Source organism: Oncorhynchus keta, chromosome 1, assembly GCF_023373465.1.
Source record: "Oncorhynchus keta strain PuntledgeMale-10-30-2019 chromosome 1, Oket_V2, whole genome shotgun sequence".
NCBI lineage: Eukaryota > Metazoa > Chordata > Actinopteri > Salmoniformes > Salmonidae > Oncorhynchus > Oncorhynchus keta.
This window is the reverse complement of record NC_068421.1, coordinates 3,591,649-3,616,648: the sequence shown is the minus strand read 5'-3', so window position 1 is coordinate 3,616,648 and position 25,000 is coordinate 3,591,649. Positions and strand designations below refer to the sequence as shown.

General features: G+C 46.1%; 1 protein-coding gene across 2 annotated transcripts in view; it reads right to left on the bottom strand.

The window, feature by feature from the left end:
- The window catches only part of LOC118381493 (protein FAM168A-like), a 31,182-nt gene extending 9,629 nt beyond the window's left edge, over positions 1-21,553 (bottom strand). For both annotated transcript variants that reach the window (XM_052458069.1, XM_052458122.1), the window contains exons 1-3: positions 21,458-21,553; positions 13,639-13,719; positions 1-66 (exon numbers count right to left, since the gene is read on the bottom strand). The exon at positions 1-66 is cut by the window's left edge and continues 98 nt beyond it. In XM_052458069.1, the coding sequence (XP_052314029.1) occupies positions 1-66; positions 13,639-13,719; positions 21,458-21,527 (217 nt within the window). In that variant the 5' untranslated portion in view covers positions 21,528-21,553. The remainder of the gene's footprint in view (positions 67-13,638; positions 13,720-21,457) is intronic.
- Between the last annotated feature and the right edge of the window lie 3,447 nt (positions 21,554-25,000).

Below are 25,000 nucleotides of genomic sequence, written 5' to 3'. Positions count from 1 at the left end.
AGGGCGGGGGGGCTCCGTTCATCTGGGTGGGGGGCACTTTATATGGAGTACCCGCTGTAGTGTATCCTACACACACACACACACACACACACACACACACACACACACACAGAGAGAGAGAGACCAACATAAGTCCGACAGCCAAGACACATGCATCAGGGTAACACAGCCGTCCTCTCAGTCCTAATGAGGTACCATGGCACAGTATTCATTTTGTCAACAAAAATTGTGACTAAAATATTTGTGGCTCTATTCATGGTATTCTATTTGCAACGTTCAAGAATGTTTTTCAAACTGAACGTAGCCACGGTAACATCACCAGTAGTCTACTGAACGTGGCCATGGTAACATCACCAGTAGTCTACTGAACGTAGCCCTGGTAACATCGCCAGTAGTCTACTGAACGTGGCCATGGTAACATCGCCAGTAGTCTACTGAACGTAGCCCTGGTAACATCACCAGTAGTCTACTGAACGTGGCCCTGGTAACATCACCAGTAGTCTACTGAACGTGGCCATGGTAACATCACCAGTAGTCTACTGAACGTAGCCATGGTAATATCACCAGTAGTCTACTGAACGTGGCCATGGTAACATCACCAGTAGTCTACTGAACGTGGCCATGGTAACGTGGCCATGGTAACATCACCAGTAGTCTACTGAACGTGGCCCTGGTAACATCACCAGTAGTCTACTGAACGTGGCCCTGGTAACATCACCAGTAGTCTACTGAACGTGGCCATGGTAACATCACCAGTAGTCTACTGAACGTGGCCATGGTAACATCACCAGTAGTCTACTGAACGTGGCCCTGGTAACATCACCAGTAGTCTACTGAACGTGGCCCTGGTAACATCACCAGTAGTCTACTGAACGTGGCCATGGTAACATCACCAGTAGTCTACTGAACGTGGCCATGGTAACATCACCAGTAGTCTACTGAACGTGGCCCTGGTAACATCACCAGTAGTCTACTGAACGTGGCCCTGGTAACATCACCAGTAGTCTACTGAACGTGGCCATGGTAACATCACCAGTAGTCTACTGAACGTGGCCATGGTAACATCACCAGTAGTCTACTGAACGTGGCCATGGTAACATCACCAGTAGTCTACTGAACGTGGCCCTGGTAACATCACCAGTAGTCTACTTAACGTGGCCATGGTAACATCACCAGTAGTCTACTGAACGTGGCCATGGTAACATCACTGAACGTGGTAGTCTACTGAACGTGGCCATGGTAACATCACCAGTAGTCTACTGAACGTGGCCATGGTAACATCACCAGTAGTCTACTGAACGTGGCCATGGTAACATCACCAGTAGTCTACTGAACGTGGCCATGGTAACATCACCAGTAGTCTACTGAACGTGGCCCTGGTAACATCACCAGTAGTCTACTGAACGTGGCCATGGTAACATCACCAGTAGTCTACTGAACGTGGCCATGGTAACATCACCAGTAGTCTACTGAACGTGGCCATGGTAACATCACCAGTAGTCTACTGAACGTGGCCATGGTAACATCACCAGTAGTCTACTGAACGTGGCCATGGTAACATCACCAGTAGTCTACTGAACGTGGCCATGGTAACATCACCAGTAGTCTACTGAACGTGGCCATGGTAACATCACCAGTAGTCTACTGAACGTGGCCATGGTAACATCACCAGTAGTCTACTGAACGTGGCCATGGTAACATCACCAGTAGTCTACTGAACGTGGCCATGGTAACATCACCAGTAGTCTACTGAACGTGGCCATGGTAACATCACCAGTAGTCTACTGAACGTGGCCATGGTAACATCACCAGTAGTCTACTGAACGTAGCCATGGTAACATCACCAGTAGTCTACTGAACGTGGCCATGGTAACATCACCAGTAGTCTACTGAACGTGGCCATGGTAACATCACCAGTAGTCTACTGATGGTAACATCACCAGTAGTCTACTGCCATGGTAACATCACCAGTAGTCTACTGAACGTGGCCATGGTAACATCACCAGTAGTCTACTGACCATCATCACCAGTAGTCTACTGAACGTGGCCATGGTAACATCACCAGTAGTCTACTGAACGTGGCCATGGTAACATCACCAGTAGTCTACTGAACGTGGCCATGGTAACATCACCAGTAGTCTACTGAACGTGGCCATGGTAACATCACCAGTAGTCTACTGAACGTGGCCATGGTAACATCACCAGTAGTCTACTGAACGTAGCCCTGGTAACATCGCCAGTAGTCTACTGAACGTGGCCATGGTAACATCACCAGTAGTCTACTGAACGTGCCCATGGTAACATCACCAGTAGTCTACTGAACGTGGCGTGGCCATGGTAACATCACCAGTAGTCTACTGAACGTGGCCATGGTAACATCACCAGTAGTCTACTGAACGTGGTAACATCATAGTCTACTGTAACATCACCAGTAGTCTACTGAACGTGGCCATGGTAACATCACCAGTAGTCTACTGAACGTGGCCCTGGTAACATCACCAGTAGTCTACTGAACGTGGCCATGGTAACATCACCAGTAGTCTACTGAACGTGGCCATGGTAACATCACCAGTAGTCTACTGAACGTGGCCCTGGTAACATCACCAGTAGTCTACTGAACGTGGCCATGGTAACATCACCAGTAGTCTACTGAACGTGGCCATGGTAACATCACCAGTAGTCTACTGAACGTGGCCCTGGTAACATCACCAGTAGTCTACTGAACGTGGCCATGGTAACATCACCAGTAGTCTACTGAACGTGGCCCTGGTAACATCACCAGTAGTCTACTGAACGTGGCCATGGTAACATCACCAGTAGTCTACTGAACGTAGCCATGGTAACATCACCAGTAGTCTACTGAACGTGGCCATGGTAACATCACCAGTAGTCTACTGAACGTAGCCATGGTAACATCACCAGTAGTCTACTGAACGTGGCCATGGTAACATCACCAGTAGTCTACTGAAACATCACCAGTAGTCGTGGCCATGGTAACATCACCAGTAGTCTACTGAACGTAACATCCATGGTAACATCACCAGTAGTCTACTGAACGTAGCCATGGTAACATCACCAGTAGTCTCACCAGTGAACGTGGCCATGGTAACATCACCAGTAGTCTACTGAACGTGGCCATGGTAACATCACCAGTAGTCTACTGAACGTGGCCATGGTAACATCACCAGTAGTCTACTGAACGTGGCCATGGCCATGGTAACATCACCAGTAGTCTACTGAACGTAACATCACCAGTAGTCTACTGAACCATGGTAACATCACCAGTAGTCTACTGAACGTGGCCACTGAACGTGTCTACTGAACCATGGTAACATCACCAGTAGTCTACTGAACGTGGCCATGGTAACATCACCAGTAGTCTACTGAACGTGGCCATGGTAACATCACCAGTAGTCTACTGAACGTGGCCATGGTAACATCACCAGTAGTCTACTGAACGTGGCCATGGTAACATCACCAGTAGTCTACTGAACGTGGCCATGGTAACATCACCAGTAGTCTACTGAACGTGGCCATGGTAACATCACCAGTAGTCTACTGAACGTGGCCATGGTAACATCACCAGTAGTCTACTGAACGTGGCCATGGTAACATCACCAGTAGTCTACTGAACGTGGCCATGGTAACATCACCAGTAGTCTACTGAACGTAGCCCTGGTAACATCACCAGTAGTCTACTGAACGTGGCCATGGTAACATCACCAGTAGTCTACTGAACGTAGCCATGGTAACATCACCAGTAGTCTACTGAACGTGGCCCTGGTAATATAGAGCCTCATCACTACAGTCTCCTCCTAGTGGTAGAGACTCATCACTACAGTCTCCTCCTAGTGGTAGAGCCTCATCACTAGTCTCCTAGTGGTAGAGCCTCATCCCTACAGTCTCCTCCTAGTGGTAGAGCCTCATCACTACAGTCTCCTCCTAGTGGTAGAGCCTCATCACTACAGTCTCCTAGTGGTAAAGACTCATCACTACAGTCTCCTAGTGGTAGAGCCTCGTCATTACAGTATCCTAGTGGTGGAGCCTCATCACTACAGTCTCCTCCTAGTGGTAGAGCCTCATCACTACAGTCTCCTCCTAGTGGTAGAGCCTCATCACTACAGTCTCCTCCTAGTGGTAGAGCCTCATCACTACAGTCTCCTCCTAGTGGTAGAGCCTCATCACTACAGTCTCCTAGTGGCAGAGCCTCATCACTACAGTCTCCTAGTGGTAGAGCCTCATCACTACAGTCTCCTCCTAGTGGTAGAGCCTCATCACTACAGTCTCCTAGTGGCAGAGCCTCATCACTACAGTCTCCTAGTGGTAGAGCCTCATCACTACAGTCTCCTCCTAGTGGTAGAGCCTCATCACTACAGTCTCCTTCCTCCTAGTGGTAGAGCCTCATCACTACAGTCTCCTCCTAGTGGTAGAGCCTCATCACTACAGTCTCCTAGTGGCAGAGCCTCATCACTACAGTCTCCTAGTGGTAGAGCCTCATCACTACAGTCTCCTCCTAGTGGTAGAGCCTCATCACTACAGTCTCCTAGTGGTAGAGCCTCATCACTACAGTCTCCTCCTAGTGGTAGAGCTTCATCACTACAGTCTCCTCCTAGTGGTAGAGCCTCATCACTACAGTCTCCTAGTGGCAGAGCCTCATCACTACAGTCTCCTAGTGGCAGAGCCTCATCACTACAGTCTCCTAGTGGTAGAGCCTCATCACTACAGTCTCCTCCTAGTGGTAGAGCCTCATCACTACAGTCTCCTCCTAGTGGTAGAGCCTCATCACTACAGTCTCCTAGTGGTAGAGCCTCATCACTACAGTCTCCTCCTAGTGGTAGAGCCTCATCACTACAGTCTCCTCCTAGTGGTAGAGCCTCATCACTACAGTCTCCTAGTGGTAGAGCCTCATCACTACTGTCTCCTCCTAGTGGTAGAGCCTCATCACTACAGTCTCCTCCTAGTGGTAGAGCCTCATCACTACAGTCTCCTAGTGGTAGAGCCTCATCACTACAGTCTCCTCCTAGTGGTAGAGCCTCGTCATTACAGTCTTCTCATGGTAGAGCCTATAAGTGTCTGGAACTTCCTGTGTGGAAGCACCCCCTGCTTTCAATGTACTATGTTTCCCTCGTGTAGTGTTTTGTTTATTTAGGCAGTCACCTGAAGAATGGACGGAGAGGTAAATAGGATGTAATGTTGCGGATAAAGTTTTGAAAGGCACAATTTCATGTGTACAATATCTAAAAGACCTGCATCACTATACTGAGAGCTTTGCCGTTTCTAAAACAACGTTTTGGGGTCCAGTGCAGTTTATAAAACAACGTTTAGGGGTCCAGTGCAGTTTATAAAACAACGTTTAGGGGTCCAGTGCAGTTTATAAAACAACGTTTAGGGGTCCAGTGCAGTTTATAAAACAACGTTTAGGGGTCCAGTGCAGTTTCTAAAACAACGTTTAGGGGTCCAGTGGCGTTTCTAAAACAACATTTTGGGGTCCAGGGGTGTTTTTGAGCTCGGCCCTTCTATAACATGACATTTCCACAGTGCTCGACTTGAGCCGGAGCCGAGTGCCGACACCTCAAATGTTCTCCTGCTTGAGCTCCTCTCCTGTTCCGCACACACCTGTCTATATAAGGTCCCATAGTTGACAGTGCATGTCAGAGCAAAAACCAACCCATGAGGTCAAAGGAACTGTCCGTAGCGCTCCAAGACAGAATCGTGTTGAGGTACAGATCTGGGGAAAGGTACCAAAGCATTTCTGCTGCGTTGAAGGTCCCAAAGAACACATTCTTAAACGGAAGAAGTTAGGAACCACCAAGACTCTTCCTAGAGTTGGCCGCCCGGCGAAACTGAGCAATCAGGGGAGAAGGGTCTTGGGCAGGGAGGAACCCGATTGTTACTCTCCCAGAGCTCTAGAGTTCCTCTGTGGAGATGGGAAAACCTGTAGCACTCCACCAATCAGGCCTTTATGGTGAAGAGGCCAGTTGGAAGCCACTCCTCAGCAAAAGGCACATGACAGCCTGCTTGGAGTTTGCCAAAAGGCACCTAAAGGACTCTGACCATGAGAAACAAGATCCTCTGGTCTGATGAAACCAAGATTGAACTCTTTGGCCTGAATGCCAAGATCCACGTCTGGAGGAAACCTGGCACCATCCCTACAGTGTAGCATGGTGGTAGCAGCATCATGCCGTGGGGATGTTTTTCAGCAGCAGGGACTGGGAGACTAGTCAGGATCGAGGGAAAGATGACAGGGGAGAAGGTCCACCTTCCAACAGGACAACAACCCTAAGCACACAGCCAAGACAACGCAGGAGTGGCCTCAGGACAAGTCTCTGAATGTCCTTGCGTGCTCAGCTTAAGCCTGGACTTGAACATGATCAAACATCTCTGGAAAGACCTGAAAATACAGTGCCTTGCGAAAGTATTCGGCCCCCTTGAACTTTGCGACCTTTTGCCACATTTCAGGCTTCAAACATAAAGATATAAAACTGTATTTTTTTGTGAAGAATCAACAACAAGTGGGACACAATCATGAAGTGGAACGACATTTATTGGATATTTCAAACTTTTTTAACAAATCAAAAACTGAAAAATTGGGCGTGCAAAATTATTCAGCCCCTTTACTTTCACTGCAGCAAACTCTCTCCAGAAGTTCAGTGAGGATCTCTGAATGATCCAATGTTGACCTAAATGACTAATGATGATAAATACAATCCACCTGTGTGTAATCAAGTCTCTGTATAAATGCACCTGCACTGTGATAGTCTCAGAGGTCTGTTAAAAGCGCAGAGAGCATCATTAAGAACAAGGAACACACCAGGCAGGTCCGAGATACTGTTGTGAAGAAGTTTAAAGCCGTATTTGGATACAAAAAGATTTCCCAAGCTTTAAACATCCCAAGGAGCACTGTGCAAGCGATAATATTGAAATGGAAGGAGTATCAGACCACTGCAAATCTACCAAGAACTGTCCGTCCTTATAAACTTTCAACTCATACAAGGAGAAGACTGATCAGAGATGCAGCCAAGAGGCCCATGATCAGTCTGGATGAACTGCAGAGATCTACAGGTGAGGTGGGAGACTCTGTCCATAGGACAACAATCAGTCGTATATTGCACAAATCTGGCCTTTATGGAAGAGTGGCAAGAAGAAAGACATTTCTTAAAGATATCCATAAAAAGTGTCGTTTAAAGTTTGCCACAAGCCACCTGGAAGACACACCAAACATGTGGAAGAAGGTGCTCTGGTCAGATGAAATCAAAATTGAACTTTTTGGCAACAATGCAAAACGTTATGTTTGGCTTAAAAGCAACACCCTGAACACACCATCCCCACTGTCAAACATGGGGGTGGCAGCATCATGGTTTGGGCCTGCTTTTCTTCAGCAGGGACAGGGAAGATGGTTAAAATTGATGGGAAGATGGATGGAGCCAAATACAGGACCATTCTGGAAGAAAACCTGATGGAGTCTGCAAAAGACCTGAGACTGGGACGGAGATTTGTCTTCCAGCAAGACAATGATCCAAAACATAAAGCAAAATCTACAATGGAATGGTTCAAAAATAAACATATCCAGGTGTTAGAATGGCCAAGTCAAAGTCCAGACCTGAATCCAATCGAGAATCTGTGGAAAGAACTGAAAACTGCTGTTCACAAATGCTCTCCATCCAACCTCACTGAGCTCGAGCTGTTTTGCAAGGAGGAATGGGAAAAAATGTCAGTCTCTCGATGTGCAAAACTGATAGAGACATACCCCAAGCGACTTACAGCTGTAATCGCAGCAAAAGGTGGCGCTAAAAAGTATTAACTTAAGGGGGCTGAATAATTTAAATGTTAAGTATACTTCCAATGTTGAGGCAAAATGGCTTAAAGGACAACAAAGTCAAGGTATTGGAGTGGCCATCACAAAGCCCTGACCTCAATCCTATAGAAAACTTGTGGGCAGAACTGAAAAAGTTCAACTGAAAAACACAATTAATCTTCTCCTTTCCCCCTTCTGATGACTAGGTGGCGAATCGCATCTCTGCATGTCTGGCAGACATATCAGTGTGGATGACGGATCACCACCTCAAGCTGAACCTCGGCAAGACGGAGCTGCTCTTCCTCCCGGGGAAGGACTGCCCGTTCCATGATCTCGCCATCACGGTTGACAACTCCATTGTGTCCTCCTCCCAGAGCGCTAAGAACCTTGGCGTGATCCTGGACAACACCCTGTCGTTCTCAACTAACATCAAGGCGGTGGCCCGTTCCTGTAGGTTCATGCTCTACAACATCCGCAGAGTACGACCCTGCCTCACACAGGAAGCGGCGCAGGTCCTAATCCAGGCACTTGTCATCTCCCGTCTGGATTACTGCAACTCGCTGTTGGCTGGGCTCCCTGCCTGTGCCATTAAACCCCTACAACTCATCCAGAACGCCGCAGCCCGTCTGGTGTTCAACCTTCCCAAGTTCTCTCACGTCACCCCGCTCCTTCGCTCTCTCCACTGGCTTCCAGTTGAAGCTCGCATCCGCTACAAGACCATGGTCCTTGCCTACGGAGCTGTGAGGGGAACGGCACCTCAGTACCTCCAGGCTCTGATCAGGCCCTACACCCAAACAAGGGCACTGCGTTCATCCACCTCTGGCCTGCTCGCCTCCCTACCACTGAGGAAGTACAGTTCCCGCTCAGCCCAGTCAAAACTGTTCGCTGCTCTGGCCCCCCAATGGTGGAACAAACTCCCTCACGATGCCAGGACAGCGGAGTCAATCACCACCTTCCGGAGACACCTGAAACCCCACCTCTTTAAGGAATACCTAGGATAGGATAAAGTAATCCTTCTCACCCCCGCCCCCCCCCCCTTAAAAGATTTAGATGCACTATTGTAAAGTGGCTGTTCCACTGGATGTCATAAGGTGAATGCACCAATTTGTAAGTCGCTCTGGATAAGAGCGTCTGCTAAATGACTTAAATGTAAAAAATGTAAATGTAAAAAGCGTGTGCGAGCCTACAAACCTGACTCAGTTACACCAGCTCTGTCAGGAGGAATGGGCCAAAATTCACCCAACACAGAACGCTACCCAAAACATTTGACTCAAGTTAAACAATTTAAAGGCAGTGCTACCAAATACTAATTGAGTGTATGTGAACTTCTGACCCACTGGAAATGTGGTGAAAGAAATAAAAGCTGAAATAAATAATTCTCTACTATTATTCTGACATTTTTACATTCCTAAAATAAAGTGGCGATCCTAACTGACCTAAAATAGGGGATTTGTATTAGGATTAAATGTCAGGAATTGTGAAAAACTGATGTATTTGGCTAAGGTGTATGTAAACTTCCGACTTCAACTGTACACCTTTGTGTAGTACTCTGTTAAAACCACCAGGGGGCAGATGAAGGTCATACACTAAAGTGCTGCTCTGCTTAGAGGCTTCTAGAATACAGAGCCAAGGACACCGGAACAAAGACAGAGATGCTGAGGAGCTCCAGTATGCATCACCATCAAACCAGCTCTGAACGGCAGCATCAGCGAACAGCCCATACCAAACTGTGTTATTGTGTCCAGACTGAAGGCCATGGGTGAATGAACAGTATGTGGATAATGTATTTAATCGCGACACTGCTCTCTGAAATTGCCCTGCGTAGTCTATTCAAAAACGTTGAGGTCGAGTGCTGAAAACATGAAGTGCTCATGTAACCCACCAGAGAATCACTGGGGCCAGAAAGTGGAGATGGGCCAGAAGGTGGAGACGAGACAAGGTTACGTTAGCTTTAGATTCATGAGGGGCCGCAGTTGCTTGTGTGTCTGTGCGTACCGACATCCACACCTCCTCCCCACACACATTGAGAGCCCATTTCTTTAAGATTCCCCCTTCTCGACAGCGGACAGACATTTTTACACTTTAGAATTAATTTTGGGCAATTCTACACACTCTGCCATGGGGCGCAGAGAACAATTTTGCCATTTCATAACTAATTTCCTGCAACTTTACACATTTTGACATAGGGTGGAGAGAAATGTTTGCAGTTTTAAATATGACATCTGAGTGAGACTGACTAACAAAATCAATGAGGAACCATCGGCAGGTAATTCGACCATGATTACTAAATATAGAGATCCTGGTAGCTCGACTAATTTACCAATCTAAATATGTTTGCTGACATGGACTAATTGAGTAACATGAGAGAAAAACTGCTAATGCACAACCAAATACTCTACTATACTAACTTGCAACAGTAAATTGAGACCCAAACTGAGCAGATTGACAGCTCCAGCAGTAACCCTACCTCCTAGAGCTAGCTGACAGCTCCAGCAGTAACCCAACCTCCGAGAGCAAGCTGACAGCTCCAGCAGTAACTCTACCTCCTAGAGCTAGCTGACAGCTCCAGCAGTAACCCTACCTCCTAGAGCAAGCTGCCTGCTCCAGCAGTAACCCTACCTCATAGAGCTAGCTGACAGCTCCAGCAGTAACCCTACATCCTAGAGCTAGCTGACAGCTCCAGCAGTAACCCTACCTCATAGAGCTAGCTGACAGTAGCTCTACTCCCTAGAGCTAGCTGACAGCTCCAGCAGTAACCCTACCTACTAGACCTAGCTGACAGCTCCAGCAGTAACTCTACCTCCTAGAGCTAGCTAACAGTTACTCTACCAAATAGAGCTAGCTGACAGCTCCAGCAGTAACCCTACCTCCTAGAGCTAGCTGACAGCTCCCGCAGTAACCCAACCTCCTAGAGCTAGCTGACAGCTCCAGCAGTAACCCTACCTCCTAGAGCTAGCTGACAGCTCCAGCAGTAACCCTACCTCCTAGAGCTAGCTGACAGCTCCAGCAGTAACTTTACCTACTAGAGCTAACTGACAGCTGCAGCAGTAACTCTACCTCCTAGAGCTAGCTGACAGCTCCAACAGTAACTCTACCTCCTAGAGCTAGCTGACAGCTCCAGCAGTAACTCTACCTTCTAGAGCTAGCTGACAGCTCCAGCAGTAACTTTACCTACTAGAGCTAACTGACAGCTGCAGCAGTAACTCTACCTCCTAGAGCTAGCTGACAGCTCCAACAGTAACTCTACCTCCTAGAGCTAGCTGACAGCTCCAGCAGTAACTCTACCTCCTAGAGCTAGCTGAAAGCTCCAACAGTAGTTCTACTCCCAAGAGCTAGCTGACAGCTCCAGCAGTAACCCTACCTCCCAGAGCTAGCTGACAGCTCCAGCAGTAACTTTACCTCCTAGAGCTAGCTGACAGCTCCAGCAGTAACTTTACCTACTAGAGCTAGCTGACAGCTGCAGCAGTAACTCTACCTCCTGGAGCTAGCTGACAGCTCCAGCAGTAACTCTACCTCCTGGAGCTAGCTGACAGCTCCAGCAGTAACCCTACCTCCTAGAGCTAGCTGACAGCTCCAGCAGTAACTCTACCTCCTAGAGCTAGCTCCTCCAGAGCCCTACCTCCTAGCTGCTGCCTGCTCCACAGCTCCAGCAGTAACTCAGTACCTCCTAGAGCTAGCTGACAGTAACCCTACCTCATAGAGCTAGCTGCTCCAGCTCCAGCAGTAACACCTACTAGAGCTAGCTGACAGCTCCAGCAGTAACCTACCTCCTAGAGCTAGCTGACAGCTCCAGCAGTAACCCTACCTACCTCCTAGAGCTAGCTGACAGCTCCAGCAGTAACCCTACCTCCTAGAGTCCAGCAGTAACCTACCTCCTAGAGCTAGCTGACAGCTGCAGCAGTAACTCTACCTCCTAGAGCTAGCTGACAGCTCCAACAGTAACTCTACCTCCTAGAGCTAGCTGACAGCTCCAGCAGTAACTCTACCTCCTAGAGCTAGCTGACAGCTCCAGCAGTAACTCTACCTCCTAGAGCTAGCTGACAGCTCCAGCAGTAACTCTACCTCCTAGAGCTAGCTGACAGCTCCAGCAGTAAGCCTACCTCCTAGAGCGAGCTGACAGCTCCAGCAGTAACCCTACCTCCTAGAGCTAACTGACAGCTCCAGCAGTAACTCTACCTCCTAGAGCTAGCTGACAGCTCCAACAGTAACTCTACCTCCTAGAGCTAGCTGACAGCTCCAGCAGTAACCCTACCTCCTAGAGCTAGCTGACAGCTCCAGCAGTAACCCTACCCCCTAGAGCTAGCTGACGGCTCCAGCAGTAACTCTACCTCCTAGAGCTAGCTGACAGCTGCAGCAGTAACTCTACCTCCTAGAGCTAGCTGACAGCTCCAGCAGTAACTGTACCTCCTAGAGCTAGCTGACAGCTCCAGCAGTAACTCTACCTCCTAGAGCTAGCTGACAGCTCCAGCAGTAACACTACCTCCTAGAGCTAGCTGACAGCTCCAGCAGTAACTCTACCTCCTAGAGCTAGCTGACAGCTACAACAGTAACTCTACCTCCTAGAGCTAGCTGACAGCTCCAGCAGTAACTCTACCTCCTAGAGCTAGCTGACAGCTCCAGCAGTAAATCTACCTCCTAGAGCTAGCTGACAGCTCCAACAGTAACTCTACCTACTAGAGCTATCTGAAAGCTCCAACAGTAGCTCTACTCCCTAGAGCTCCAACAGTAACTCTACCTCCTAGAGCTAGCTAACAGTAACTCTACCTAATACAGCTAGCTGACAGCTCCAGCAGTAACTCTACCTACTAGAGCTACCTGACAGCTCCAACAGTAACTCTACCTAATAGAGCTAGCTGACATCTACAAGTGTCACTGCTATAAGCCTTTAAGTGTAGCTAGGTGATGATTTATGAAATTGTTAATAACCACTGCGATAAGACATTTTCTACCGGTGTCTGTGTTCTTACCCAGTGGGTACCCTGGACTACCCGTTTGGTAGAGGTTAGGTGTGTGTTCTTACCCAGTGGGTACCCTGGACTACCCGTTTGGTAGAGGTTAGGTGTGTGTTCTTACCCAGTGGGTACCCTGGACTACCCGTTTGGTAGAGGTTAGGTGTGTGTTCTTACCCAGTGGGTACCCTGGACTAGCCGTTTGGTAGAGGTTAGGTGTGTGTTCTTACCCAGTGGGTACCCTGGACTACCCGTTTGGTAGAGGTTAGGTGTGTGTTCTTACCCAGTGGGTACCCTGGACTACCCGTTTGGTAGAGGTTAGGAGTGTGTTCTTACCCAGTGGGTACCCTGGACTACCCGTTGGGTAGAGGTTAGGTGTGTGTGTGTGTGTGTTCTTACCCAGTGGGTACCCTGGAGTACCCGTTTGGTAGAGGTTAGGTGTGTGTGTGTGTTCTTACCTGGTGGGTACCCTGGACTACCCGTTTGGTAGAGGTTAGGAGTGTGTTCTTACCCAGTGGGTACCCTGGACTACCCGTTGGGTAGAGGTTAGGTGTGTGTGTGTGTTCTTACCCAGTGGGTACCCTGGACTAGCCGTTTGGTAGAGGTTAGGTGTGTGTTCTTACCTGGTGGGTACCCTGGACTACCCGTTTGGTAGAGGTTAGGTGTGTGTTCTTACCCAGTGGGTACCCTGGACTACCCGTTTGGTAGAGGTTAGGTGTGTGTTCTTACCTGGTGGGTACCCTGGACTAGCCGTTTGGTGGAGGTTAGGTGTGTGTTCTTACCTGGTGGGTACCCTGGACTAGCCGTTGGGTAGAGGTTAGGAGTGTGTTCTTACCTGGTGGGTACCCTGGACTAGCCGTTGGGTAGAGGTTAGGTGTGTTTGTGTGTTCTTACCTGGTGGGTACCCTGGAGTACCCGTTTGGTAGAGGTTTGGTGTGTAGGTGGGAGCAGCAGTAGGGTAACCTCCTGGGTAGCCTACAGAGGACAAGAGAGTCTTAAGGCTTCCCACCCGAAACAGTTTGAAACAGTTCATACATGATGAGAATTTGACAACGTTTTTGGTCGTTTTAGTCTTCGGCAAAAGTTTTTTTTCCCGGCTGTTCGAATTTATTTTCTTGAAAACGAGCCGAAGTCCCACGCCCCGTTGTCTGTGATTGGTCAACAGTATGGATTCTTCAATGAAGTGTTTGTTTTCATTCAACGAGAGACAACAAAAAAATTCACTTGAGAAACACTGCACCAAACATCTTAGACATACAATTTTCCTGACGAAGACCACCTTGGCAAAAACATCAACATTGACATATTTCTTGATTTATCTTAGATTGATTCTGACTATTTTGAGGAAGTGCTACTGGGTAGGTTGTTGGTATGGGGTCTCAAGAGGGACAAACACTTAACATCGTTCTTGTTTTTCTAGCCAAGGTATTTTAAGGGAGTATGTGAGCACAGATATTCACTTCGCTGAGTTCAGCTAGAAGCAAACCCAACCTATGTATGAGGACGCAACTCACACACACTGTCATACAACACACTCTGGGGTGAGCGCAACACACACACACAGGTATACAACACACTCTGGGCTGAACGCAACACACACACACTGTCATACAACACACTCTGGGGTGAACGCAACACACACACACAGTCATACAACACACTCTGGGGTGAACGCAACACACACACACTGTCATACAACACACTCTGGGCTGAACGCAACACACACACACTGTCATACAACACACTCTGGGGTGAACGCAACACACACACACACTGGTATACAACACACTCTGGGTGAGCGCAACACACACACACTGGTATACAACACACTCTGGGGTGAACGCAACACACACACACACTGGTATACAACACACTCTAGGGTGAGCGCAACACACACACACTGGTATACAACACACTCTGGGGTGAACGCAACACACACACACACTGGTATACAACACACTCTAGGGTGAGCGCAACGCACACACACTGGTATACAACACACTCTGGGGTGAGCGCAACGCACACACACTGGTATACAACACACTCTGGGGTGAGCGCAACACACACACACACTGGTATACAACACACTCTGGGGTGAACGCAACACACACACACACTTGTATACAACACACTAGGGTGAAAGCAACACACACAGGTATACAACACACTCTGGGGTGAAGGCAACACACACACACTGTCATACAACACACTCTGGGGTGAACGCAACACACACACTGGTATACAACACACTCTGGGGTGAACGCAACACACACACTAGTATACAACACACTTTGGGCTGAACGCAACAAACACACTAGTATACAACACACTCTGGGCTGAACGCAACACACACACACACTGGTATACAACACACTCTGGGGTGAGCGCAACACACACACACTTGTATACAACACACTCTAGGGTGAAAGCAACACACACACACTGGTATACAACACACTGAGGTGAACGCAACACACACTGGCAGACAACACACTTTGGGGTGAATGTATAGTTGTAAACATTGACATAGGAAGACCTGTGGGTGTGTGTATACAATATTATCTCTCGGTCTTACAGTATGTATGCATATGGTTTTTACCACACACAGCAGGAGGGGGAGAGCTCTCCTGTTGAGTTAACACCTGTGTGTGTGTGTAGACAGTAGAACATGGTGCACACCAGGATACTACGGCATGTTGAGTGGTTCTGGCTGTTAATCGGTCTTCATTGAGAGATGTTTCACACAACCAGACAACTGGAACCAGACTATGTTTGTGTGTAAGTGTAATGATGAGATGAAACAGACGGCTAATCGGCTCACCAATTAGCAGATATTACAACCTCCAGTATAACCACTAACTAGACAAGGAATTGTTTATGTCTTCTCAGTGATTACATTGTGTGGGAGGAAGGTGAGAAATGAGAGTGATGGAGAGAGGGAGGGAATGAGGAAGAGAGAGGGGGGGAGAGAGAGAGATGGATGGAGAGAGAAGGATGGATGGAGAAAGAGAGAGATGAGGAGAGAAGGATAGATGGAGAGAGAAAGGGATAGATGGAGAGAGAGAGAGATGAGGAGAGAAGGATAGATGGAGAGAGAAAGGGATGGATGGAGAGAGAAGGATGGATGGAGAAAGAGAGAGATGAGGAGAGAAGGATAGATGGAGAGAGAAAGGGATAGATGGAGAGAGAGAGAGATGAGGAGAGAAGGATAGATGGAGAGAGAAAGGGATAGATGGAGAGAGAGAGAGATGAGGAGAGAAGGATAGATGGAGAGAGAAAGGGATAGATGGAGAGAGAGAGAGATGAGGAGAGAAGGATAGATGGAGAGAGAAAGGGATGGATGGAGAGAGAAGGATGGATGGAGAAAGAGAGAGATGAGGAGAGAAGGATAGATGGAGAGAGAGGGATGGAGAGAGAGAAGAAGCATGACACAGGCAGCATCCATGTTGCTGTGTGTGTGTGGTATGTGGAGGTGACAGCTGTGTGGTTGGGGACAGTCATACATTCTGATAGATATCACACTCAGTCCCATCACACTGTGACATACAGGCCCTGTTATAACCCTGGTATAGTGAATGGTAGCATCACACTGTGACATACAGGCCCTGTTATAACCCTGGTATAGTGAATGGTAGCATCACACTGTGACATACAGGCCCTGTTATAACCCTGGTATAGTGAATGGTAGCATCACACTGTGACATACAGGCCCTGTTATAACCCTGGTATAGTGAATGGTAGCATCACACTGTGACATACAGGCCCTGTTATAACCCTGGTATAGTGAATGGTAGCATCACACTGTGACATACAGGCCCTGTTATAACCCTGGTATAGTGAATGGTAGCATCACACTGTGACATACAGGCCCTGTTATAACCCTGGTATAGTGAATGGTAGCATCACACTGTGACATACAGGCCCTGTTATAACCCTGGTATAGTGAATGGTAGCATCACACTGTGACATACAGGCCCTGTTATAACCCTGGTATAGTGAATGGTAGCATCACACTGTGACATACAGGCCCTGTTATATCCCTAGTATAGTGAATGGTAGCATCACACTGTGACATACAGGCCCTGTTATAACCCTGGTATAGTGAATGGTAGCATCACACTGTGACATACAGGCCCTGTTATAACCCTGGTAGTGAATGGTAGCATCACACTGTGACATACAGGCCCTGTTATAACCCTGGTATAGTGAATGGTAGGCGAGAAAAACCAACTTAATTAGGTCTATAATCAATAGCCTATCTGATCAATACGCCTGGCTTCGTAAATCATCCATATCTATAGAAATAAGACACATCTTGATTCCGTTTGAGTGTTTAACTGCCTACTGTTTCCATGACGACATGTCAAGAAAACAATTCCACAAATGTGTCTGTTTTTAAATCTTTGCATTTCTGTAGGGGTTTTACACTTTTTTCTAGGGGTAGAACGGCCTCTTATAACCACCATATCATTATCATTAGAACTTAGTATAGCAGCCTCTTATAACCACCATGTCATTATCATTAGAACTTAGTATAGCAGCCTCATATAACCACCACGTCATTATCATTAGAACTTAGTATAGCAGCCTCATATAACCACCACGTCATTATCATTAGTATAGCAGCCTCATATAACCACCATGTCATTATCATTAGTAGACTGAGTATAGCAGCCTCATATAACCACCACGTCATTATCATTAGAACTTAGTATAGCAGCCTCTTATAACCACCATGTCATTATCATTAGTAGACTGAGTATAGCAGCCTCTTATAACCACCATGTCATTATCATTAGTATTATCATTAGAACTATAGCAGCCTCTTATAACCACCATATCATTATCATTAGAACTTAGTATAGCAGCCTCTTATAACCACCATGTCATTATCATTAGTAGACTGAGTATAGCACCTCATTATAACCACCATGTCATTATCATTAGAACTTAGTATAGCAGCCTCTTATAACCACCATGTCATTATCATTAGAACTTAGTATAGCAGCCTCATATAACCACCACGTCATTATCATTAGAACTTAGTATAGCAGCCTCATATAACCACCACGTCATTATCATTAGTATAGCAGCCTCATATAACCACCACGTCATTATCATTAGAACTTAGTATAGCAGCCTCATATAACCACCACGTCATTATCATTAGTATAGCAGCCTCATATAACCACCACGTCATTATCATTAGAACTTAGTATAGCAGCCTCATATAACCACCACGTCATTATCATTAGAACTTAGTATAGCAGACTCATATAACCACCACGTCATTATCATTAGTATAGCAGCCTCATATAACCACCACGTCATTATCATTAGAACTTAGTATAGCAGCCTCATATAACCACCACGTCATTATCATTAGAACTTAGTATAGCAGCCTCATATAACCACCATGTCATTATCATTAGAACTTAGTATAGCAGCCTCATATAACCACCATATCATTATCATTAGTACTTAGTATAGCAGCCTCATATAACCACCATGTCATTATCATTAGTACTTAGTATAGCAGACTCATATAACCACGATATCATTATCATTAGTACTTAGTATAGCAGCCTCATATAACCACCATGTCATTATCATTAGTACTTAGTATAGCAGCCTCTTATAACCACCATGTCATTATCATTAGAACTTAGTATAGCAGCCTCATATAACCACCATGTCATTATCATTAGTACTTAGTATAGCAGCCTCATATAACCACCATGTCATTATCATTAGTACTTAGTATAGCAGCCTCATATAACCACCATGTCATTATCATTAGTAGACTTAGTATAGCAGCCTCATATAACCACCATGTCATTATCATTAGTACTTAGTATAGCAGCCTCATATAACCACCATGTCATTATCATTAGTACTTAGTATAGCAGCCTCATATAACCACCATGTCATTATCATTAGTAGACTTAGTATAGCAGCCTCATATAACCACCATGTCATTATCATTAGTACTTAGTATAGCAGCCTCTTATAACCACCATGTCATTATCATTAGTACTTAGTATAGCAGCCTCATATAACCACCATGTCATTATCATTAGTACTTAGTATAGCAGCCTCTTATAACCACCATGTCATTATCATTAGAACTTAGTATAGCAGCCTCATATAACCACCATGTCATTATCATTAGTACTTAGTATAGCAGCCTCATATAACCACCACGTCATTATCATTAGAACTTAGTATAGCAGCCTCATATAACCACCATGTCATTATCATTAGTACTTAGTATAGCAGCCTCATATAACCACCATGTCATTATCATTAGTACTTAGTATAGCAGCCTCATATAACCACCATGTCATTATCATTAGTACTTAGTATAGCAGCCTCATATAACCACCATGTCATTATCATTAGTACTTAGTATAGCAGCCTCATATAACCACCATGTCATTATCATTAGAACTTAGTATAGCAGCCTCATATAACCACCATGTCATTATCATTAGTATAGCAGCCTCATATAACCACCATGTCATTATCATTAGTACTTAGTATAGCAGCCTCTTATAACCACCATATCATTATCATTAGAACTTAGTATAGCAGCCTCTTATAACCACCATATCATTATCATTAGTACTTAGTATAGCAGCCTCATATAACCACCATATCATTATCATTAGAACTTAGTATAGCAGCCTCTTATAACCACCATGTCATTATCATTAGTACTTAGTATAGCAGCCTCATATAACCACCATATCATTATCATTAGAACTTAGTATAGCAGCCTCATATAACCACCATGTCATTATCATTAGTACTTAGTATAGCAGCCTCTTATAACCACCATGTCATTATCATTAGTACTTAGTATAACAGCCTCTTATAACCACCATGTCATTATCATTAGTATAGCAGCCTCATATAACCACCATGTCATTATCATTAGTACTTAGTATAGCAGCCTCTTATAACCACCATGTCATTATCATTAGTACTTAGTATAACAGCCTCTTATAACCACCATGTCATTATCATTAGTATAGCAGCCTCATATAACCACCATGTCATTATCATTAGTACTTAGTATAGCAGCCTCATATAACCACCATGGCATTATCATTAGTAGACTTAGTATAGCAGCCTCTTATAACCACCATGTCATTATCATTAGTACTTAGTATAGCAGCCTCTTATAACCACCATGTCATTATCATTAGTACTTAGTATAGCAGCCTCATATAACCACCATGTCATTATCATTAGTACTTAGTATAGCAGCCTCTTATAACCACCATGTCATTATCATTAGTACTTAGTATAACAGCCTCTTATAACCACCATGTCATTATCATTAGTATAGCAGCCTCATATAACCACCATGTCATTATCATTAGTACTTAGTATAGCAGCCTCATATAACCACCATGTCATTATCATTAGAACTTAGTATAGCAGCCTCTTATAACCACCATGTCATTATCATTAGTACTTAGTATAACAGCCTCATATAACCACCATGTCATTATCATTAGTACTTAGTATAGCAGCCTCATATAACCACCATGTCATTATCATTAGTACTTAGTATAGCAGCCTCTTATAACCACCAGCTGTAGGCCAAAGACCTCATCCTGTTTAATCTTAATACCGTAACTTACTGTGGCCTATAATTTAATACTTCTCCAGTCTATTGTATCAATCTATCATTCATTTGTTCATGTCATCACACAGCATTCATGATTTGAAATGCAATCGAGCATTTTAGTTTTAAAATAAAATAAAGCGAGCCTTGAATAATTAGCTTAAACAATAAATAAACAGTTAAATTTAGGGAATATGACTGTTTTCGGTCTTTGCAGATTTTTGGATTGACGGTTCTGGTCAGAAGCGCCGTTCCTTTACAGACAAGTTAAATGACCGTTCAGTGGCTCTTCTAAATGATCTCCAAAGAAGAGAAGGTTTTGTGTAGGCATTTCAATTTCGTGGTATCGAATTGGTAGTTACAGTCTTGTCTCATCGCTGCAACTCCCGTACGGACTCGGGAGAGCCGAAGGTCGAGTGCCAACCAACGCGCACTGCTTCTTGACACAATGCCCACTTAACCCGGAAGCCAGCCGTACCAATGTGTCGGTGGAAACACCGTACACCTGGCGACCTGGTCAGCGTGCAGACAAGGACATCCCTGTCGGCCAAACCCTCCACTAACCCAGACGATGCTGGGCCAATTGTGGCCCATGGGTCTCCCTGCTGTCCAAACCCTCCAGTAACCCGGACGATGCTGGGCCAATTGTGCCCCATGGGTCTCCCTGCTGGCCAAACCCTCCACTAACCCGGACGATGCTGGGCCAATTGTGCACTGCCCCATGGGTCTCCCTGTCGCGGCCGGCTGCGACAGAGCCTGGACCCAGAATCTCTAGTGGCACAGATAGCACTGCGATGCAGTGCCTTAGACCACTGTGCCACTCGAGAGGCCCTACACATTTCTAATAGGACCATTATTCTGCATTGTGAATTGATGAGGAATTTTATGATTTTCTCTTATAGTTTTAATGGGAAAAGGATAGAAAATGGCAATTTAAACATTGCTAGTAAGGATCCAGCAGGACACATTGTAGACCAGATAGATCTGTTTACTTCTGTCTACCGTTAGCTAGCCCAATCACTTCGGTTTGATGAGAGGGTGTTTATTGGTGGGTGGGAGCAAGGTAGTGTGTCTCACCTGTGTAGGCCATGTTCTTGGGGTTACCGTAGGGAGCTCCAGGCTGAACAGGGCTGTAGACGGGATTCATACCGGATAATCTGTTCTTACTGAGGGGGGAGAGAGACGGGGGATAGGGGAGGGAGAGAGAGACGGGGGATAGGGGAGGGAGAGAGAGACATGGATGGGTGTAGAGAGAGAGAGAGAGACATGGATGGGTGTAGAGAGAGAGAGAGAGACAGGGATGGTGTAGAGAGAGAGAGACAGGGATGGTGTAGAGAGAGAGAGAGAGAGAGAGAGGGATGGGTGTACAGAGAGAGAGAGAGGGATGGGTGTAGAGAGAGAGAGAGAGAGAGAAGGGTGTAGAGAGAGAGAGAGAGAGAGAGAGAGAGAGAGAGAGGGATGGTGTGTACAGAGAGAGAGAGAGGGAAGGGATGTGAGAGAGAGAGAGAGAGAGAGAGACAGGGATGGGTGTAGAGAGAGAGAGAGATGGGTGTACAGAGAGAGAGAGAGAGAGAGGGATGGTGTAGAGAGAGAGAGAGAGAGGGATGGTGTAGAGAGAGAGAGAGAGAGAGGGATGGGTGTAGAGAGAGAGAGAGAGAGAGAGGAAGGGATGGGTGTAGAGAGAGAGAGAGAGAGAGAGAGAGAGAGAGAGAGAGAGAGGGATGGTGTAGAGAGAGAGAGACAGGGATGGGTGTGAGAGAGACAGGGATGGTGTAGAGAGAGAGAGAGAGATGGTGTAGAGAGAGAGAGACAGGGATGGTGTAGAGAGAGAGAGAGAGAGAGAGGTGAGAGAGAGAGAGAGAGAGAGAGAGAGAGAGAGAGAGAGATGGGAGAGGTAGAGGTGTAGAGGAGAGAGAGATGGGTGTAGAGAGAGAGAGAGAGAGAGAGAGAGAGAGAGAGAGAGATGGGTGTAGAGGGAGAGAGAGACAGGGATGGGTGTAGAGAGAGAGAGAGAGAGAGAGAGAGAGAGAGAGAGAGGATGGGTGTAGAGAGAGGGATGGGTGTAGAGAGAGAGAGAGAGATGGGTGTAGAGAGACAGGGATGGGTGTAGAGAGAGAGAGAGAGAGAGAGAGAGAGAGAGAGAGAGATGGGTGTAGAGAGAGAGAGACGGGGGAGAGAGAGAGAGACGGGGAAGAGAGAGAGAGAGACGGGGAAGAGAGAGAGAGAGACGGGGGAGAGAGAGAGAGACGGGGGAGAGAGAGACAGGGGATGGGTGTAGAGAGAGAGAGGGGGGAGAGAGAGAGAGACGGGGGAGAGAGAGAGACGGGGGATGGGTGTAGAGAGAGAGAGAGAGACAGGGGAGAGAGAGAGACAGGGGATGGGGAGAGAGAGACAGGGGATGGGGAGAAGGAAGAAGAATGTTAGAGCACCTAGAAGAAATAGTTACTCAGTCAAAAACAACAGGACAAGCCGGGTCTCTAATAGTTACTCAGTCTAAAACAACAGGACAAGCCGGGTCTCTAATAGTTACTCAGTCTAAAACAACAACAGGACAAGCCGGGTCTCTAATAGGTACTTAGTCAAAAACAACAGGACAAGCCGGGTCTCTAATAGTTACTCAGTCTAAAACAACAACAGGACAAGCCGGGTCTCTAATAGTTACTCAGTCAAAAACAACAGGACAAGCCGGGTCTTTAATAGTTACTCAGTCTAAAACAACAACAGGAGAAGCCGGGTCTCTAATAGTTACTCAGTCTAAAACAACAGGACAAGCCGGGTCTCTAATAGTTACCCAGTCAAAAACAACAACAGGACAAGCCGGGTCTCTAATAGTTACTTAGTCAAAAACAACAGGACAAGCCGACTCTTTAATAGTTACTTAGTCAAAAACAACAACAGGACAAGCCGGGTCTCTAATAGTTACTTAGTCAAAAACAACAGGACAAGCCGGGTCTCTTTAATAGTTACTCAGTCTAAAACAACAACAGGAGAAGCCGGGTCTCTAATAGTTACTCAGTCTAAAACAACAACAGGACAAGCCGGGTCTCTAATAGTTAGTCTAAAACAACAACAGGACAAGCCGGGTCTCTAATAGTTACTTAGTCAAAAACAACAGGACAAGCCGGGTCTCTTTAATAGTTACTCAGTCTAAAACAACAACAGGACAAGCCGGGTCTTTAATAGTTACTCAGTCTAAAACAACAACAGGACAAGCCGGGTCTTTAATAGTTAGTTACAACAGGACGAGCCGGGTCTCTAATAGTTACACAGTCAAAAACAACAGGACAAGCCGGGTCTCTAATAGTTACCCAGTCAATAACAACAACAGGAGAGGCCGGGTCTCTAATAGTTACCCAGTCAAAAACAACAGGACATGCCGGGTCTCTAATAGTTACCCAGTCAAAAACAACAACAGGAGAAGCCAGGTCTCTAATAGTTACCCAGTCAAAAACAACAACAGGAGAGCCGGGTCTCTAGTTACCCAGTCAAAAACAACAGGACAAGCCGGGTCTCTAATAGTTACTCAGTCTAAAACAACAACAGGAGAAGCCGGGTCTCTAATAGTTACCCAGTCAAAAACAACAACAGGAGAAGTGTGGGTCTCTAATAGTTACCCAGTCAAAAACAACAGGACAAGCCGGGTCTCTAATAGTTACTCAGTCTAAAACAACAACAGGACATCTTGTGTGTGTGTGTATTATACCTTGTGTGTGTGTGTGTGTGTGTGTGTGTGTGTGTGTTTATACCTTGTGTGTGTGCTGTACCCTGTGTGTGTGTGTGTGTGTGTGTGTGTGTGTGTGTGTGTTATACCTTGTGTGTGTGCTGTGTGTGTTATACCTTGTGTGTGTGTGTGTGTGTGTGTTATACCTTGTGTGTGTGTGTGTGTGTGTGTGTGTGTGTGTGTGTGTGTGTGTGTGTGTTATACCTTGTGTGTGTGTGTGTGTGTGTGTGTTATACCTTGTGTGTGTGTGTGTACCCTTGTGTGTGTGTGTGTGTTATACCTTGTGTGTGTGTGTGTGTGTGTTATACCTTGTGTGTGTGTGTGTGTGTGTGTGTGTGTACCTTGTGTGTGTGTGTGTGTGTGTGTGTGTGTGTGTGTGTGTGTTATACCTTGTGTGTGTGTGTGTGTGTGTGTGTTTATACCTTGTGTGTGTGTGTGTGTGTGTGTGTGTGTGTGTGTGTGTGTGTGTTTATACCTTGTGTGTGTGTGTGTGTGTGTGTACCTATACCTTGTGTGTGTGTGTGTGTGTGTTATACCTTGTGTGTGTGTGTATACCTTGTGTGTGTGTGTGTGTGTTATACCTTGTGTGTGTGTGTGTGTGTGTTATACCTTGTGTGTGTGTGTGTGTGTGTGTGTGTATACCTTGTGTGTGTGTTATACCTTGTGTGTGTGTGTGTGTGTGTGTGTGTGTGTTATACCTTGTGTGTGTGTGTGTGTGTTATACCTTGTGTGTGTGTGTGTGTGTTATACCTTGTGTGTGTGTGTGTGTGTGTGTGTGTGTGTGTGTGTGTGTGTGTGTGTGTGTGTGTGTGTTATACCTTGTGTGTGTGTGTGTGTGTGTACCTTGTGTACCTTGTGTGTGTGTGTGTGTGTTTTACCTTGTGTGTGTGTGTGTGTGT